Source organism: Mastigoproctus giganteus, chromosome 13 (assembly GCF_048544385.1).
Source record: "Mastigoproctus giganteus isolate SK-2022 chromosome 13, ASM4854438v1, whole genome shotgun sequence".
Lineage (NCBI taxonomy): Eukaryota > Metazoa > Arthropoda > Arachnida > Uropygi > Thelyphonidae > Mastigoproctus > Mastigoproctus giganteus.
The window spans coordinates 108,104,678-108,125,848 of NC_143587.1; the positions used below are offsets into that span (position 1 = coordinate 108,104,678).

Consider the following 21,171-nt stretch of genomic DNA (forward strand, 5'->3'; position numbering starts at 1 on the left):
ATGTACTGGAACTTAAGAACAAGTTTGAGCTTCTGCAGACTGCTCAGGACCAAGATATCGACGAGGAATATTACAACTTTCTGAAAGTGATAAAGCCCAAGAAACCTATAGGGAAACAGAAATCCAAAGAAGAAAAAATTAGTCAAGAAACACTTGTCATGATGAACCAAAGACGACAAATGAAGAGCAAGAAAAACACTGACAGGGAGAAAATTGAGTATACTGAGTTATGCAAAGCCATTAGAAAGAGACTCAGAGGACATAAGAAGATTTAACACAAGAAAAGTAGAACAAGCATTAAGGGAAAACAAAGGATTTAAATCAGCAGCCATGAGCAGTAATACAGAAAGACAAATGATACTGAAACTGAAGAATAGCGATGGTGTACTTATAAACAGCAGAGAAGGCATAATTCAAATAGCAGAAGACTACTATAGAGAATTATACAAGGAGCGAGGGAATGATACCAGCAGTGGGGAAGATGGATTGCAAGGTAGCAACACATACGACATACCTGATATTCTTCCTGATGAGGTAGAACATGCATTGAAGAAAATGAAGAATCGGAAAGCCCCGGGGGAAGATGAAGTTACTGTAGAGTTGTTAAAATTGGGAGGAAGAGACATAACACAAACTGGCAAGGCTCTTCACAAAGTGCATTAGAAAAGGTGTGATGCCTAAGCAGAGGAATAATGCAATCATAGTTTTGCTGCATAAGAAAGGAGATAAATCAGAAATTGGAAATTATAGACCAATTAGCTTGTTATCCCATATCTACTAGTTGTTCACAAGGGTCATTACTAACAGATTAGAAAGAATACTTGATGAGAATCAACTGAAAGAGCAAGCTGGCTTTAGGACAGGATTCTCAACTATGGATCACCTTCACGTAATATCACAGCTAATGGAGAAAGCAAATGAATATAAAACACCATTATGCCTGGCATTTGTGGATTATGAAAAGGCATTTGACTCCATACAGCATAAGGCAATGTTTCGGGCACTGGAAAGACAAGGCATAGATACTCCATATATTGTGATTTTGAAGAAAATATATGAGAGTGCTGCATCCTTTATTAGACTAGACAAAGACAGTAGCAAATTTAAAATCGAGAAAGGAGTTCGACAAGGAGACACAATATCTCCGAAGCTGTTTACCGCTGCCCTTGAGGAAGCTTTCAGAAGATTAGACTGGTCGCAGAAAGGAGTCAATGTGAACGGAGAGTACCTAAACCATTTACGATTTGCAGATGACATTGTGGTCATAAGCCACGATCCCAAAGAATTAGAGGAAAATCTTAATCAGTTATGCACAGTTAGTAAGGATTTTGGACTAAAGATGAATATGGCTAAAACAAAAGTAATGATGAACAAGTATGCCATGGAAAGGGAAATAATGATTGAAGGAGCAGTAATTGAAAAGGTGTAGTCATATACTTATCTGGGACAAGTTATTAGCTGTAATAATGATAAATGGCTGGAAGTCAAGAGAAGAATAAATTTTGGATGGATAGCATTCAGGAAATATAGTCACATACTGAAGAGCAATATCCCAGTTTGTCTGAAACGTAAAATAATGAATCAATGTATACTCCCCACCATGACTTATGGAAGTGAAACTTGGGCACTCACCAAAAGAATGGAAGAGAAGCTAAGAACTACACAGCGAAGAATGGAACGAATTATATTGGGAATCAGACTGTTAGATAAGAAGAGAAACACATGGATTAGGCAGCAAACTCAAGTAAAGGACATTCTTATCAAAACTAAAGAACTAAAATGGTCTTGGGCAGGACACATAGCTCGAAGACATGATGACAGATGGACTAAGAAAATAACAGAATGGTACCCAAGAGGAGCTAGAAGAAAACCTGGAAGACAAAGGCGGAGATGGATAGATGAAATTCATGAGTTTTTGAGTAGTAAATGGATGGCCAGTGCTCAAAACAGAAGGAACTGGAAAGTTGCTGGAGAGGCCTTCATCCTGCAGTGGATTGAAAATGGCTGATGATGAATCTTTACCTTTTGTTACAAGGAATATTTAAAGTAAAAATACAATTAAGTTTATAATGGAAAATAATTATTTACTTTATAAATGAATTACTAACACTGTAATTTAATAGGATTTATTCCATTATTATGGTTTTCCTCAACTTAATGTCGAAAAATTAAGTTTATAATGGAAAATAATTATTTACTTTATAAATGAATTACTAACACTGTAATTTAATAGGATTTATTCCATTATTATGGTTTTCCTCAACTTAATGTCGAAAAGTTTTCTTTTTTTCCATTTTCTTCTATCTTCCCAATCTCTATCCACCAGCCCTCTTCTATTCATAGTTGCTCTCACACCCTCTATCCACTTCCTTCTTGGTCTTCCTCTCTTTTCCCCGGGCAGATTCATTTCACTGCCAGGGGTGCTCCTGTCAGCTCGGTCATGGCCATGGAAGAACTGGAGGGCTGAGCATTCTTAAACTTACCGGTTCCCATCGCCTTCTGGTGTCATTATGTGGATGATGTCTTTGTCATCATCCCCCCCCCCCAGGGCTCAGAAACTCTGCTTTTGTGGGATCTCAACTAATGCCCTTCATCCAGTTCACTATTGAACTTGAGTTGGACAACTTCCTCTTCTTTGATGTTCTAGTGCAACTCGTGGGCTTGCATTTAAGAACCTCAGTCTATTGTAGTCAACGTGTACTGGCAATTCGCCAACTACAAATCCACAATCCCACAACCAGCTTCTCAGTACTGTGCGAGCCCTATTCACCCATCCCTGGACCTATTCCAGCTCCATAGATGACAGGTGCAGTGAAGTTTCGAAAGTAAAAACAGATCTAACTACTGTGGCTACCCCCCCTGCCTGTGTTCTGGACAAATGCAATCTGCAGGCCCTTGAGCTTTCCGCACAACACAGAGCATCTCACAATGCCTCTAAGATTTGATGTGTTCACCGAATAAAATGTTTGCAGCTTTACGGTAAAAAAACCGCCATCCCTACTCTTGAGTTGTTAAAACACTCATCCCCTCATTGTGCAGTGGCTTGATATATTATATTGCCTGCTGTGACTCTGGTAGTTGCTACGTCGGGAAATCCACCAGAAGGCTCCAAGACCGGATCTGGGAACATCTGAGTTCCATCCAATCTGCTGATCCAGAGCATTCGACGGTCGCAGAGCACTATTGGTACTCTAGACATGACCTTGATGCACACCATGATATTGAAATATTCGACCACTTGCACAATTACCATAGAGTATAGCTCGAATCACTCCATATATCCGGTTGTCATAGTACTTTTAACCACAACAAAGCATATGCATGGATCCAGTCATGGAGGTGGTTATCCTGCAGTGTGATAAACGTTTGCACTGACCCCATGTGCATACCCTACATTTGCAGCAACAAGCATCTAGTTTTAACCAGTGATTGTTTCTATTGTTGCTTGCACTCTTGTTATGCTATGTTTGCCTTATGTGACCATGCCCATGCATTCATTGTTTCATACTAACGTTTATGTTCAAGCTGATGAAGAGTCCCTCAGACTCGAAAGCTACTTTGCTTTATTTTATTTTGTTTTATTTATTCTATTCATTTAGTTTACCTTAATTTTGTACTTGTAGTTTCTAATAAAGGTTACTACCTTGTTTGTACCTGCAATATCATTATTTACTATTTCCACTCTTCCGGTGGAGAACAATATTCATAATTCCTATACTGTGGATCCCGGAGCAAGAGGCCTATTTAGTTTAAAAAGCACATTATTAGAATGTATGCAGTGCTTTACATTTCAAGCACGTTAGCAAAAAGGAATAATTCATAACGAGAGAGAAAAAACATTAGAGCACAAACAGGGAAAATTGTTTCTGTGCATCTGCCACATTGCCTATTCGCTCCCACAACCAGCGCGTGGCAACAAACATAACAATCAGTGCTACAGAGCAAGATGGCCCTTTCATTGTCCGTGATCTGGTCTTGGAGACTCCTGGCGGATTCCCAACGTAGCAACTACTGTGTTCTTGGCAAACAATGCGTTATACCAAGCCACCACGTAATAAGGAGGGGATAATGTTTTTACCCATAGAGAAGGGATCGCAGATTTTTACCGGGAAGCTGGAAATATTTTATCCAGTGAGCACGTAGAATCTTAGAGAGGCATTGTGAGACAATAAGGGATAAAGGTGGTAGAGTTCATGCCTGGACCAATTCCAGCTCCATGCGCCTGTCGTCTATGGAGCTGGAATTGGTCCAGGCATGGGTGAATAGGGGACATGCGTGGTACTGAGAAGCTGGTTGAGTGTGTGTGCCAATTTTTAGTTGGTGAATTGGCCAGTACACGTTGGCTTGCGATGGAGAGGTTCTTAAATGTGAGCACAAGCGTCGTACTAGAACATCCAGAAAGGAGGAGTTGTCAGACTCTAGCTTGATAGTAAACTGGGTGAAGGGTGATATGGAATTGAAATGCCACAAAAGCTGGGTTTTTGAGCCGGGGGGGGGGGATGAAGATGACAAAGACTTCATCCACATAATGTCACCAGAAGGTGATGGTAAGTTTAAGAATGTGCAGCCTTCCAGTTCTTCCATGGCAATATTTGCTGTTGCCAAGCTGACAGGGGCACTGATGGCCATGCTGTGCATCTTCATAAAGAGTGAGTCGCCAAACATGGCTACCCTGCCGGTGAAACACAGGTTGACAGCAGTTTAAATATCCTCTGCGGAACGTGAGGTTCTACTGGGCAGGGTGGAGTCACTGTCTAAAAGTTGTCTTGCACATGCAATGGCTTGTTGAAGAAGGACTGTTATGAACAAAGAGACAATGTCCTCTCCGTTCTGGATATTCTAGTGGAACGTGTGCGCTCACATTTAAGAACCTCAGCCATGTGTACTGGCCTATTCACCTGGTCCTGGACCCATTCCAGCTCAATAGACAACAGGTGCAGTGAAGTTTTGAAAATAAAAACAGATCTAACTGTGGCTACCCTGCCAGTGCCCTGAACAAATGTGATCTGTAGGCCTTTGAGCTTGCCACACACCCAAGAGCCACCCACAAAAATGACACCTTTACCTCGACTGCCTTTATCCCTTATTACCCTGGTGTCTCACAACGCCTCTCTAAGATTCTACATGCTCACTGGATGAAATATTTACAGCTTTCGGGTAAAAATCTGCTATCCCTTCTCTCGAGGGTAAAAACATCCATCCCCTCCTTATTACTCAGTGGCTTGGTATATTGCATTGCTACACCGGGGAATCAGCCAGGAGGTTCCAAGACTGGATCTTGGAACATGAGAGGCTCATGCTATCTGCTGATTCGGAGCATTCTGCAGTTTCAGAGCACTATTGGTCCTCTTAATATGATCTTGACCTACACCGTGATATCGTAATCTTCGTCCACTTGTACAATTATCACCTATGAGTATCGCTCTAATCACTCCATATATCCGGTTGTCATAGTACTTTTAACCACAACAAGGACGTATGCATGCATCCAATCACGGAGACGGTTATCCTGCAATGTGATAAACGCTGGCACGTGACCCACGTTTACATGCTACATTTGCAACTACAAGCATCTAGTTTTAACCAGTGCTTGTTCCTATTCTTGCTTGCACTCGCGTCACACTTCGTTCGCCTTACGTGACTACACCCAGGCATTCTTTGTTTCGTACTAACGTTTATATTCAAGCTGATGAAGAGTCCCTCAGACTCAAAAGCTACTTTACTTTGTTATTTATTATATTAATGTAGTTTACCTTAATTTTGTACCTGTAGTTTCTGTTAAAGGTTACTACATTCCTAACTTGTTTTTATTCATTTAGGAGAAGTCACACCGTTTGCCGAAAAGTAGAGCACCATCCCATGTTTACCTCCGCCAATCCTATAAAAGAATTGACGCATTATATTAAAATTTGCTTTTCCCAATTTTTAGAGGAAGTGATGAGATGTGGATAATGCTAATGTCTTTTTATCAAACTATGTGACTTAATGCTCCTTGTATTGCCAGATAAACAAGAAGTTCAATACTGATTTAATTAAAAAAAAAAAAAAACACTGCAGTGGTATTGTAAAATATTAAAGATATCTGTAATTGGTAGTTCAGTGTGACATATTTTCATTGAACATTGTCTGAATGGTACTCTCGTAAAAACTTTAACTAAATTTGATAATATATTGCATTTATTGATTTAATTTTCTTTCAGATATGTGATTATTATAAAACATGGAGACTTTGAATGGACAATTAAAAAACGATACAAACACTTTCAACATCTGCATCACCAGTTACGTTTATTTCGAGCCACCTTAGCTCTTCCAATTCCAACCCAAAGGTTTGTTTAATTTTTAAAAATCATATTTTGAATTAGTGTAATTTGGATGATTTAAAGTGAAGTCTATTAGTCAGTGTGTTAAACTAGGGATCAAGTTCTCTACAAACTTCGGTGCCTCCATAGCCAGGTGGGCAGGAGCAGCAGTGCGTAGCACACTCTTCTTGATTAGACTAGGGTTTGAGCCTGTGACTACTAAATACAGAGGATGTGGAAAGGTCAGGGAATGACCACCACATATCCCCGGAGCAATATGGCCTTAGTTGCTAATGCCTGCTAAAAACCAAATAACAAACTCTGCAAACTTGATATTGTTGTTTTATTTTACATATTCTTGATAACATTAAAAAGTATGTTGACCCTAAGCACAAAAGGTATTAGACTCTAGTACTGTCTTTATGGTTTAAAAGACAGAAGATTGTTGACATTGGCATTAAATTAAAAATTTTTTTTTTTTTTTTTTTTTTAATACACAAGAAGCAGAATTTTTCCATAAGAAAAGAAATACAAGGTAGATTCAGTTTCAGGACTCAGATTTTTTAAAAATATCTGAGCACTGAATAAAAGAACTTATTTTATTTTCTAAACTAGATCTGGAATTTTTTTTTTTTTTTTGAATGGTGCCCTGAAAAATAAAGTTTCTACCACATTCCTTTTCTAAAGATATTTAGAAAAGGAATGTGGTAGAAACTGAATATGATAAAGAATGAATTAAGGTTGTATGTAAGAGATCATTAATTAACCCGACTGCTATCTTTTGAATAGAATCTAGGATTACGAGAGATATTTTAAGGGGCACAAACCCAGATGTGAGATCACTATTTCATACTAGAGTGAAGTTGTGAATTGTGTAATGTTGAGAGTAAAAGAAAAAGGCCCTTTTTTTTTTATTATTATTATTATGCACAGGAAGCAGTATGCTTATATGCTGATCCTGAGAAACATTATAAGTCAGTGTTATCTCCAGCAGAGATATGATCTTGTGTAAAAATTTGTATTGTTCAAGTTTAGCATGGTAGCAGCAGTGATTTTGTGAGAAATTAAGGCTGATTTGCTTTTAGGATTGAAGTTTTCTTTCTCCCTTCTGGAGAATTTGTTGATCAGCATGTAGGGAATTAGCTTAGTAGTCTTTTATCATTATTGTTAGGTTTGTATTTCTCTCCAAGTTTTCTCTAAAATCTCTTAAGATAATTGTTACTTCCTACCCTGCTATTTAAATCTCCAAATAGTACTATTCTTTCTTTGTTGTTGTTTTCAATTTCTTTCCAAGATATTGAACTCTTGTGGATTTTTTTTTTTTTTTTTTTCCCCTCCAGCTGAGCTTTATGCATGGGCAAATTTTATCCCTGAACTTTTCATCTTAAATTTTGCCCACATGACTGTACTGGATAATGCTTCCCAGCCAAATTAAATTTTCTTACAAAACTAGTTCTAAAAGTTGTCTGTATCTTCCATAATAAATTTACAGTTATTGTTTAACTCTGGCTCCTGTTGTTCAAGCTCTTGTCATTTGAACTTCTAATGCTGTTGGTTACTATCTTGATTTTTCTCCTTTCCGGTGATGTTCCATTTTCCAGTTGAATTATAGTTAATGGAAGGTCATTAATATACAAGTGTGGTAAAAGGCAGATGAAAGATTAGAACTTTTGGAACTCCCACATTATTTGAGATTCTAGAAGACAGAGCAGACATCTGACTAAGTGCAAAAATTGGAAGGTAGGCCATAAAATGGAAGCTTGCCTGGAAGATCTTCATACCAAATACATTTTAAAGCCTGAGAAATGAAATTTCAAGAGTGACTGCTAAGTTTCTCCAAGATTTTCCATGGAAGTTGTTCAAAGCTAAGTAGCATAACCCAAGATATCACCAGTGGATCAGTACTAATGAAGTTCATACCAGTGACTGTTAATCAAATGAGTAGTTTCAGTATAATGTAAAGGTTGGTGGTTGATGAATTTCTCCATTTCTTATTACTTATATTTATTTATAATGATCTGTTTTAAAAGTTCTATCTGAAAATGATTAGAAATGAATAGCCTATTTATTATTATTTAAGGGTGCAATCAGCACCTTGACAGCATTTGCTTTCATGATAGATTTCTTTAAAAATAAATTAAAAAGGAGATCATTTATATTTTAACCTATATCATTGTAGGTGCATTATGGCCATGTTGCTCTTGTGCCGTAAAGCCTACACACAAACAAAACAAATCTATATCATGAGTTAAAGAAAATTGATCTGTTATTTTAAATGATAGGAATATTACATTTATTTAAATTTATGATGAAAAACAATTCACAGCTAATAATTGACAACTTAAAAGTTGAAAATTAATTTTCCCTTTTTAACTAATCTTTTAATGAAATTCTAGATAAAATGAGCTGCACTGAAGTTGTATGAATATCTGATTTACAGAAAAAGTTTTGAGGTTAATTAAGAAGTAGTCTAGTTGAGACTGAGAAGCAAACATGGAAACAAAAAAAAAATAATAATAATAATTTAGTATTAGTAGTGACACATTATGCAAGAAGCATCATTTATCACTTATACAGTACAGCCAAAAAAAAACTGCCACAAAATTTTTTATTATCAAGTTTACACTGTTTAAATCATGTCATCCAACAGCTACATCAAAATGAAATAGACTGCACCTCAGAAAATCAAAGCTAGAATGAAACAAACTGGTATATTGATATTAGGAACTAATGAAACCAATAATGGCCTCCCAGAAAATTAATATATGGAAAATAGATTTTTAAACTTTTATTATATAATGTTCTCAATTTATATTTTGACCTGTTATTAGTTATCATATTAGCTCATTTTAGTTCTAGATCAATCTACTATATACAAGATGTGTCTGAAAAGTTTTTGGACTACATTAAAAAAAAAAAGAAATAAATCAGTCTCACTGGAAAAAAAATTTATTGCCATTTAATCTTCAAAGTACATCCCTTGTAACTCAATACACCTCGTTGTGCCATCTTGCAAGCTTCTGGATATCTGTGTGGAACTGATCTTGTGGAATCACATCTCCCTTGTCACAATGGTTTGGATCTCAGAAGGTGCCCCTTTAAGTGGGACTTCACTTTGGGGGAACAGAAAATAATTAGTAGGTCCAAATCTGGTGAATACAGGGGATGGTGAAGCACTATAATGCCTTTCCTTGCAAAAACTGCTTGACATGGTTGTGTTGTGTGAAAGTACATTGTCATGAAACAAGAATTGCTCACCTGACTCTGCCCTGTCTGGATTAATATGCCAAATTATTTTCAGCCATCTAGCCATCACCCTTATCTAAAATTCAGAGTTGACTCTGTCCTTCCAGTAAAAATATTCTTTGTGCACAACCCTTTGCCAATCAAAAAAATCACCATTTTGGTTCAAGACTTTTGGAACTGGAGTTTCTTTGGCCTCTACAAATTTTTTCCAACCCATGCACCTGATTTTGCTTAAAAAAAAAAAAAAAAAAAAGATGGCACACTGTCTGTCATTTCAATCAAATCTCGACATGCAGCAACTTGTTTCTCTTTCTGTTCTCATCAACGCATGCGGTATGAAGTGAGAGCACATTTTTTTTTTTTTTTTCCCCCTTCCTCCAAATCTGACGCACGCACAGTATCTTTACTGACATGAAGCTATTATGTTATCATTTGCCGAACTTTTTCAATGGTCAAGTCTGTACGAGACTGAGATGGTAACCACTCTGCACACCATCCTGGACATCTTCCCGCTCTTCATGGAACTGCCTGTACCAGTGAAAAACATTGAATTGGCACAGAGCCAGCTCAGACTTGATAGTAAATAGTTTCAGAAGTGGCCAATATATGACACTAGTATGATTTTAAAAAAGTTCAGTCCTAAAACTTTTCAGACACACTTTGTATGTTATCAGAGGAGGCAGAAAACATTAACTGAAACTTCGTAATACCCAGAGGGTGTGCAGATCATTGTAATAGTGTAAATCATATATCAAGGCATTGAAGTCAATTTTCATGCCAAATTTTACAACCTTTATCTAATTTCTGAAGATTTCATAAGCTATTAAATGGCAAAATATGATATGTATATAATAATCATTCAATTTTTACATCTCCCACACTTGTTCAGCAGCTTGCATTCTTTTATTAAATGGTTCTTAAAATTATAAAAAGAAGTGGCAATAAAGTGTAGTCATAGTCTGTTACACTCCTAGTTACGCCTTAAATTATTTTCCACTGCTCCCTTGGCTCTCGCTGTAGATTTTCCATTTTTATGTAAATTTTTTATTTTAAAAGATTATCCTTGATTCCACATCATTTATAAAATGAGATATTTCTAGAAATTTTCTTTTATGCTTTCTAAAGGACATCAAATCTTAAAGGTTATTGTTATAATTTTGCATGCTTTGGTGAAAACACATCTTAGTGATTAAATTAAATGATTAGTCTAATATCAGTGCAGTAAAATCTCATTAATACAAACTGCTTATACGAAGTACTCACATATGAAGCACATACCGTTCCCCTGCGAAAGGATAGGCTTTTCTACTTAAATACATTTGTTTATTACAAAATTTGGTTGATGTATTACAAAGTTCGTTTTCACCCTGTGAGAAATAAATATTGTTATTTTGTATGTTTTTAATACAAATCTTGGCATAGTCGTTGCCCATATTATTGCCTCTGGCCATCCGGTTCCCTGCTTCCCAAAGGATGGCACTGACTTGTTAGAATTTACTTTTGTGTAAACAAAACCAGTTTATGGTAGATGCAACATAAGTGCACTCTGAAAACCATTTTTGTGAAGGACAAGCTGTTAAGTTAAGAAAAGAATAAAACCAGTTTTTCTAAGTTATTTAAATGCATTCCATTCCCTCACTCCATGGGATTAAGGTCAGTTGCAATTGTTATGCCAGTTCAAAGAGGCTTTTGCTATAGTATAATCTATTTTTTGTGTCATCTTATCTGAGCTGATGTCTTTTTTGGAACTTGTCTTTAAATTAATTTAAAGGGTTTGTTTATATTAAATTGCATCTAGCAGTGTTATGGCGACAAAATGTAAATGGACGGAATTAAGCCTGGAAATTAAACTGAAAATTATACAAGAGGTTGATTAGGATGAAATGAAGCAAAACTGACATTGCAAAGGAATACAGTATCATTTTACCTATTTTATTTACAATACTGAAAAACCAAAAAAGCTTCAAGTGCATGATACTGGAGCAGAGATTGAAAAAAAAACCAAGAAATGAATTTGTGGTGCAAAATGAGCTTGAAGCAAAATTTTTCGAGTGGTACCAAAAAATGCGTGCATCTAATTTGCCAATATCAGGTCCGATTTTTCAGAAAAAAAATTATCTAGCTCAGCAATGTGGAATTAGCAACATCAAATGCAGCAGTGGCTGGCTCCAAAAATTTAAAGACTGGAATAACTTGGTTTTGTGAAATTATTATTTGCTATATGGTGCAAGGAAGCCTGAGGCTTATGCTGCACAAGGGGGGGGGGGGAAGAGAGGCAGTACAAAACTACACCCACTTGTTATTAGTTCCAAGCCAAGATATTTTAAAGAAGTTAGAAGTGCTTGGCTTATAGTCAAACTTTTCAATCTTTGTTATCAAAAGTGGACAGAGGAATGGCTTTAGAAAAATGGAACATTTTGATGGTTCTATTTTGTTGTACAGCACATTCTGCTGAGACATTTAAGTTAACAAATATATGGCTGTTGTTTTAACCTCCCATTGCAACCAGTTTTATGCAGCTACTGGGTCAAGGCACTATCTATAACCTCAAGAGCATATAGAGCTTGTTTGATAAGGCTTAATCTGCAACGTAGAAGGGGGAACAATTTGCAGCCAAATTGGAATGTCTTGGATGCTATCTGTAATCTTGTTATTGCTTGGGACAGTATTGCATCAAGTGTAATAATCAGCTGCTTCAGAAAGAGTGGGAGAGAATATCACTTTTGAGAGAATATTACTGAAAAACATGGTCCAGAAAACGACTGTTATAGCAACATTGAGGAATTTGAAGGAGCATATGGATTTTTGTTGGAAAATTTCAAGGGTTTGTGAAGGTGGATGATGAAGTTGCTACCACAGCAAAGCCAACACCAGAAGAGCTGCTTGAACACCAAGCAAAACAATGATGTTTTTGTTAACCAGTGAAAGTGAAGAAGCATACACACTGCCATCTAAAAAAGATGCCCAAAATGTACTGAGCATAACAGAGAATGTGTTGGCCTGCAGTAACATTGGTAAAGAAATAGCTATTACATTTGATAATGTCTGTGCTGTAGTTAAAAATACATATAAAGAACAAAAACTGTGCAAACAACATTTGGATTCTTTCTTTAAATTACATTAATTTATTAAATAGTTAATGGTTTGTATGTCCCATTTTATATTAAGATAGTAATTCTTTTTACTGTGATACTAAAATATTGTGTACATACAGGCAACCCCTGTATAACACGGTACTTCTACATCATTGTTTTGCTCTAACACGATTGATAAATTGTAGCAATCCTCACACAACATGGTACTTATATAACACAGAGAATTTTGGTAAACCTTGCATAACAGAATATTTTTGAGCTCTTGTGCAGAGGAAACCCTGCTATTATGTTGGATGTAATTTTTAAACATTTTTACTCTTGTTGACTCGCTAGTCAAAAAAAATTATTGAGAAATCCTTGTATTTCATTTTGTTGAGAAATCCCCATGTTATGTTTTGCACTATTGAACTTGTGCTTGTTGAACTTCTAGAAAAATCTAGATTTCAAAGTTTTTTTTTTTTTTTTTTTATTACTATTGAATAGCACACCAGGCCATCCAAAAGATTTAAGTCATCCAAATGTTGAAGTTATGTTACTTCCACCACAGTTGTACTAAGTTAATACAACTTCTTTCATTCAGCCATTAGATCAAAGCATTATATCCACCTTTAAAACTTGTTACAATGGATTTTGGAAAAAACTGATTCCGATCTATTGAAGTAAGGAGGCATGGCAACATTTCTCAGTTGTGGACTATCAGAATCTTAGCTTTATCGCTGAAAGAAGTAAAACGGTCAACATTAAATGTGTGGGGAAAAATGTATGGCCAGTGTTGGTTCATTTTTACTTTTTCATTACAACATTCACATTTAAAAATCATTTGTTAAGCTTTCCCATGCTCTTTACTCATTGTGCGGAAATGAACATTAGCTAGAAGTTCATTTCATTAGGAATGTATGTTTATTGGCTTTGCCAATTGCAGATAAAATTAGGATTTTGCCCAGCTGTAGATAATCATGTGCATTCTGAGACTGATGTTGCCAAACAGTTCGGCATTCCTAAGAGTACTCTGTTCACTATTCTGAAAGATCAGAAAAAGATTGTGAGTTTAGAGAAATCTGCTACACTGGATAGGATTGGAGCATGAAAGGTTGAAGTATTAGGACCTTGAAAAGGTATTTTTGGAATGGCTTAATGATGTGTGCAAAAAAAACATTTTTGTAGATGGTAATCTTTTAAAAGTTAAAGATGAATTGTTTGTGCATTGAATGGATATTGAAGAATTTAAAAGTTCAGATGGATGGTTCCAGCAGTTTGACTTATCATGGCCTGTCAAAAAAAAATGTGGCGAAAGTGTAGCCGTGGACATTGACGCTACAAATGAATGGAAAGAAAATTGTTTTAAAAAATGTTTTGCTGACATATGACCATAATGACATCTTCAATGCTGATGAAACGGGGAATTTTTTTTTTTTTTTTTTTTTTTGTTAGATTGCTACCAGATAAAACACATTTAAAGGTGGAAATGTAGTGGTGGAAAAAGACCAAACAACAGATTACTGTTCTCCTAGCAGCAAACATGTCTGGCACAGACAAGCTCCCTCTTTTTTTATTATTGGGAAATTCCAGAAGCCTCTATGCTTTAAAGGTTTGAAGACAAGGTGGATTTTACCACCTTAAATGATGCAATGTGTGAAGTTTCGCATGCTGCTGTCTCTGTTAAATGCAAAGGACAGTCCAATAATAGGGAAGAAATATTTGAGCGTGTACATCATCACCTAAACTTACAAGAAAACTTAAGCTTCAAAGATTGGTGCACTATGGCCATAGATGCTCATGTGCAAAAAAAAATCCTCAAACAAACAAGCTTCAAAGATTATGCAGAAGTGGATGCAGACATTGAATGTTTCAGGATATACATAAATGAAGAGGAACTCATTACAGATGTAATGGAATCGTCTGAGATTTGTAGTGATGAAGATGAGGAACCTACTGTGGTTGAACAAGAAGTTTCAGCGAAAGATCCCCATCAAGGATAAGTCTTTTCTTCCCCCCCCATAAGTTCAGCCTAGCTGCAAAAGTGAAATAACTGCCTTGCGCACCTTCATAATTCTCTATTAAAACATGCTCTACCATTGAAATAGGATGTTTTGACGGATTATTTTAAAGTATGAAACGATTCTCTTGATAGGTCTGTAATCTATGTAGTGAAATTTCCAATTTAATTGTAATCTTACTGCACTTTACAATCATCAATACACAATTTGCAATCATAATTTTCCTGTGCAATACTGTAGTACATATTATAAATAAGATTATACTATATTGTATTAGTAGAATTACATTTCAAGCTTTTACTTGTTTTTTTTGCTGATTTTATGAAAAATCGATATATAAACACCATAGAGGTTCGACTGTATTAGTATGCCCCCGTTATATTCAACTAGTCAGTCTTTAGTAATTTATAAAAATTACTAGTGCAACGATATCTGATTTTCATATATTTATTAATAAAATAATTTAAATAATACAGTAAATATAACAAAACAAAAATATCAAAGAAAAAGAAAACTTACACATATTCGTTTATATCTTCAGAGGTTGTTTCTACATAAACTACAATTAAAATACATATAACTAAAAAGAAAAAAAAAAAAAATTGAAGATATCACAGGTAATTCGTTTATATAGCTGGAATAAAATCGTAGAAACAAAATACAGTAAGTGCCAGTTATAGTGATCGCTGGTTATTAGAATCAGCTGCTCAATAGAATCAAATTTCAAAGAACCTATCCAAATCAATAAAATGCACTACATTTTCATCATTTACTAGAATCACATTTTTGTTATAAGAATCAATTTTGAATGCCTCTGTGATATTTTTCTAAAGCACATTTCTGGAGGTCACAACCATAAAACAATTTGCAGTTTCTTGTTTATTGGGCTTTTTCTGTTAGTGCAATAAAACTATCTTATTCATTTGCGATAATACCGATAGCTGGTATTCTGTGTTTTCACGTTATTATGGCGAAATGTTTCCCTTTGCTAAAATCTGCTCTTCATTTCTTTATCTAAACCTTATCTCACTTGCGTGTGTCGTGTTAGTTCCAATTTGTGTGTGCTTTGTTATTGATTTATGCTTATCTTTTTTACTGTGTTTTAAATTTTACTACCAAAAAAAAATGTCAGCGAACAGAAAGAGTGAATTTGAGTGCAAAAGATAAGTTACGAATTATAGAAAAATGTACAATAAATTAAACTTAGGCAATATGTCTCGAAGGGAAGTGGCAGTAAAATCAGCATTGCCTCAGTCATCTTTATCAAAATTGTTAAAATCATGTCACACACTAAACACTGATTAGTGAATCCAGAAAAAGGAAGCGTGAAGGGAAATGCCAAACAGTAAATGAAGCTCTGTTCATTTGGTTCAAACAGGCCAGCTCATTTAATGCGGCAATCAATCATAGCATTCTTCAAAAAGCTAATGAATTTGCTGAAAAATTGCACGAGGAGTTCAAGGTGACAGGTGGATCGCTGACAAGATGGAAGGAGAGGCATGATATTGTTTACAAAAAACTTCACAGAGAAAAACAGGATTCCGATGGTTCTGCAGCTGACACCTGGTTGAAAGCCTCTTGGCAAACTGTTAAGCACTTATAATCCTGAAGACATTTTTAATACGGATGAAACGGGGTTGCACTACAGGGCTACCCCAGACCACTGCATGATTTTTAAAAATTCCTCTGTGTCTGCAGGAAAGAAGATTGAGGACAGGATTACAGTTCTTTTAACATGCAACATGACAGGAACAATCATTATGAAGCCACTAGTTATTGGCAAGAGTAAATCGCCTAGATGTTTTAAAAAAGTAAAACAGCTGCCTGTTGAATATGCCAATAATACCAATGCTTGGATGACAGCTTCTTTATTTGAAGATTATCTTCATAAATGAGATTTGAAATTGGATAAGAAAAACAAAAAAAAATTGCATTGGTTTTGGACAGCTGCCTAGCTCATCCAAAGTTGACTTTCAAAAACATTTAAATTAGTTTTTCTGCCTTCAAATACCACATCACTGATTCATCTTCTCGACCAGGATATAATAAAAACCTTTTAAGACCTTTTTATAGATCAGATATGAGGCAAAGAATCATCCAGATGAAGGTTTGGGAACATCATCCGATATCGCAAAGAAGATAAATGTTCTAGATGCACTTCATATGACAATGAGTGCCTGTTTCAAAAAATGTGGATTAATTATTCATGATGGCCAACTAAGTCATGATACTGATCACATTGAAAAGCCTGAAGACATGGGTGAACAGGAATTTAATGATTGGGTGGACATAGATGGTGATCTACAAGTTATTACAGCTTTTAACAAACTGAAACTAATAATTTGAAGAAATTATTAGTTTCAATAAACCTTCATTCTATTTTCTGGTTGGACTATATATTTACTCCAGTAGTATGGAATCACTCAAAGAATGCTACATGATCTTGTTTACATAATAAGGCCCCCTGTGAGATATTGATCATTGTAAACAGTTGAATGGAGCCAGCTTAGCTAATTCGGTTTGTGAAAAGAATTGCTGGAACACAATGGCTGTAACTCAGAAATAGGACGAAATCAGACCTATTTTTACATGAACTTTTTTTTTTTATTATGTTTGGGTGCTAAATCCATCCCTGAAGTGGGTCCCATATGTCATGATACACTGTTAATAATAGTATATAATATGATATACTCATGTCTCAAAACTAATTGATACATCATATATTATAGAATTATTGCTGAATTTTTCTCTTCTAAACTTCATATTATTTAAAGACATTACTTTTTCACTGTACTGTACCTAAGTTTGCTTGCATGTGTGTTCCAGTGCCATTTTATGGAAACATTCTCATATTGTTAGTTATTTGGTTTTTAGGAGCATTAGCAACTAAGGCCATATTGCTCCGGGATATGCGCTGGTCATTCCCTGACCTTTCCGCATCCTCCGTATTTGGTAGTGACGGGCTTGAACCCCTGTCTAATCAAGAAGCGTGTGCTACGCACTGCTGCTCCTTTCCACCTGGCTACGGAGGCGCCTCACATATTGTTAACTATGCCAGTTTCTCCAGAGTTAAATGAGAATTAATGAAACAACTTTTACAAAATTTTATTTATATAAACAAGTCCTTTTATAATTAAAGTTCTTCACTCTCTAAATAGAATACATTTTTATTGTACAATAAAATATATCTAAATGTCATGCTCAATGAACATAAAACAACCCATGATAAGAAATGGTACATGCTCACCATTAACAACTCTTAATGGAGTCTTATTTAGAGACTTAGCCTCAGTTGAATAACAGACCTTAACACCAAACACCCCTGTTTTGTCATTTTATTCATTTTGCAGATGATGTGCATGCCAACTATTAAATGATTTCTTTATAAATTGAATTCATTTCACAATGCAATTATCAGATTTTTCAAATTTTGAACTAACGATTTACTGAAGATTCACACTTATACAAAAACCAACATATTTTCTTCTGCATTTTACATACAAAAGAAATGCGTTCATTTTTATTCTCACCATCCATAGTGGTGAGAATAAAAATGAATAAATAAATTATACAAAATGTGTTTTTTTTTTTTTTTTTTTTTGCATGGTTCCAAAGAGCTTGAAAGGGGCAATCAAATTGGTATATTTCATAAACCTGCAATATCAAGCTTGGACATCATTTTGTATAAGCAGTTTACACTAAAACCCTATGGAAGAATATTCCAACTTCTGAGCCACTGTTAACTGAAAAAGTATTCATTATTTATGTGTTTTTCATTTAATTTCTTTTGATTTTTTTATTTTACTTGAATAGGATAATAAATGCTTCGATATAATTCAAGATTCTCACTTCAGAAATTTGGATGGTTTGATTAATTTAAAATGACATAAATTAAAAGAAAAAGATCCTCTTCAGGAAAAGGACACTGTTTTTCATCAATTTATCAGTGTTGATGAAATTAAGATTTAAACCAAGAGCATTGATGGGTGGCTTTTGTATATATTATCTTCAATTGATCTGAAAGTCTGCATGAGAAGCAAGTTGATATTTATAGAAGAGTATCTGGTTACATATTGGTAGATACACCATAGTTAACCCATAAAATTAAACTACGTACGTAGTGTAAAGGAATTGTTTTAATTATATCTCATATTGTGGCTACCTTCACTACAAGATACCAGATATTGCACTACTTTGAATAAGTAGCACTTCTCCAGTAGAGAAGACTACTGTTACTTAGTCTCAGTGGGTACCACCACCCAGACAACACCGTTTCAAGGCTTGGCCTATCATCTGTGGGTGAGCACAAATATCTGCTGTTCTAATTAGAATCGAGTCAATGATTTCCAACTTCCTGTACAACAAAGAACCTTTTGAAAATTAGGTGGCAGTGTTTGCATGTGGTTTTTTGAAAAGTTTGTGACTTGGAAATCATTAAATGAAAATTAAGGAAGATTTTTATTGGAACCATTCAATGGCTAAACCTTCATATACCAATAATCATAGTTTAGTTTTGTTTAAGAAACATACTTAATTTACTTGCCTTGAATGTGAAGTGGCATGCTCAAGTGTGCTGACTTGAGTTCTTTTTAGGAATTACTATTACAGTTTAGTTGGTAATAATATGCTCTAGTTCCAGATGCTGAGCGGTATCCAAATCTGGTCAAAGTGCTTTCAATATAGCAAGCATTGTTACCTTGTTCAAACTGAATTAAGTAAACAGTATTGATATTTTGTGTGTTATGGTGAAACCAACTGGGTTTCTTATAAAAGAAAAAGATAGTGTAATTTAAGTACCAGGAAAGACATTTTTAGGTGTTATATCAACTGGCAATGATGCTATGATATGACATCTTGTAAGTTTTGTTTCAGCATATGAGGATTCTGTGGTCTGTTTTGCCTCTGAGATGGTACCGGTTAGCTGTCATGGACATTTTCTTTTACAAAAAAAGTGCTAGTTAAATACTACAATTCCAATTTTAGGTGGGTCAGTCTTTAGAACCATACTTTATTGGCTTATGTATTTGCATGTACAGAATTGTTTTTTTTTTTTTTTTTTTTAAACAAAAAATTGTTTGGTGTCTTTTTACGTTTGGAAGTACCAATCAATTGGTACTCTTCCAAATATGTTGATTTCCCCCCCCCCATTCCTTCAACATGTCATAAGAATTCCCTGACACTGTGGCGTAAAGTGTAGTCTTTTCAAGTCAAACGGCACCGGGGTTCCCCCATCTCTGCATAGTGTACATTGTCATATGATACAGTACACTATAAAGGCCAGAGATTTAAAAGTTTATGGATATTGTGGTGTGCAATGTTTTGTACCGTTGTTCATCTGGTCTTTAAGCCGTTGGGCTCCTAATGGGACCCACCATTGCCCAGACTATGCCCTGTGGAGGCAGACCAGGTGCACCCAGTATTATATTTACTCTCACAGGTCCTTCCACCTAATTTCCTGAGATTTTAGTGGTTAGGATACTATAATTTATGCTGAAAGGGGGGGTAGTCCGAATGGTAATAGTGTTGTTGCACAGTTGACTTAAGTTTTTGAATCTGGGTTTGGTATAATTTTGGTTTCATTAGACAGTTGCAAAGTTAGAGAGAGGGTGACAAGACTGAAGACTGGAGGTAAGACAGAGGTGGGGTCAATAGAGAAGGCAACCCCAGATGGTGAGTGAGGCATGTCCATGCCACACCAGCGGGGGAAAAATGGGTGGGGGTGAGACAGCAGAATCCCCCCCACAGGAAGTAAGAAGAAAGTCCTACGCAAGAGTGCACTGGTATGGAGAGGCCAATAACCTTGACAGCAATAGTCAAGTCCGGTGTGTTCGTCTCAGAGGTCACAGCCACTGGAGTCAGGTTCTGGAGATGTGTAGAGTTAAGTCTGACTTGGTGATCGCTAGTGTCTTCTGCTGCAGAGGGATCTTGAGACAGGTGAGCAGTGGACTGTGTCTATTCCATGTCTGGTCCTGGTCCTGTTGCAGGAGGTCCTTTGTGTGGTTAACTCAGTCTTTCCATTTGAATGTTTCTGTCCAGTTAAGTTGTTGTTGTTTCATTCAGTTACTGGCCTTAGTCGTGATGAATAGTAATGTGTCCTCCACATAGAAAACACCTTGTGGAAACTTGAAGGCCAGGAACTCCTCCCCTGAGTCTAGAAGGTGATACTCCAGTCCTGCTTGTAAATATAGTTCCGTCATAAGTCGACAGCAGAGGTCCCCATAATGGTCACAGCTGTACGTAATGTGGGATCATGTTTCTGTCTCCTCACATGTGCAGATTGGTCTTCTGTTATTCAAAAATAGGTTAACTTGGCATTGAAGACACCCATTGCCAGTCAGGAGAAACATTTTAAATAGACCTAGACCTGGGTGGAACCAGGAAGGGACTCTAGAATACACTCGTCCGATTGTAGGCAGGAACTTCCTAGTAATTTCCACTTTTGTCGAAGCAGACTACCTTTCCTGCCATGCCTGCTGCACATGATTCTCAAGTCTGGTCCTTCTCTTCTATTCCCTGCTAGGTTGCTGGAAT

The 21,171-nt window shown here is 36.0% G+C and overlaps 1 protein-coding gene across 6 annotated transcripts in view; it reads left to right on the forward strand.

Moving 5' to 3' along the window:
* LOC150076347 (phospholipase D1-like) overlaps positions 1–21,171 on the forward strand; it is a 496,427-nt gene that overhangs the window by 65,420 nt on the left and 409,836 nt on the right. For all 6 annotated transcript variants that reach the window (XM_090387709.1, XM_090387710.1, XM_090387707.1 and 3 more), the window contains exon 4: positions 6,201–6,329. In XM_090387709.1, coding sequence (XP_090243835.1) covers positions 6,201–6,329 — 129 coding nt within the window. The remainder of the gene's footprint in view (positions 1–6,200; positions 6,330–21,171) is intronic.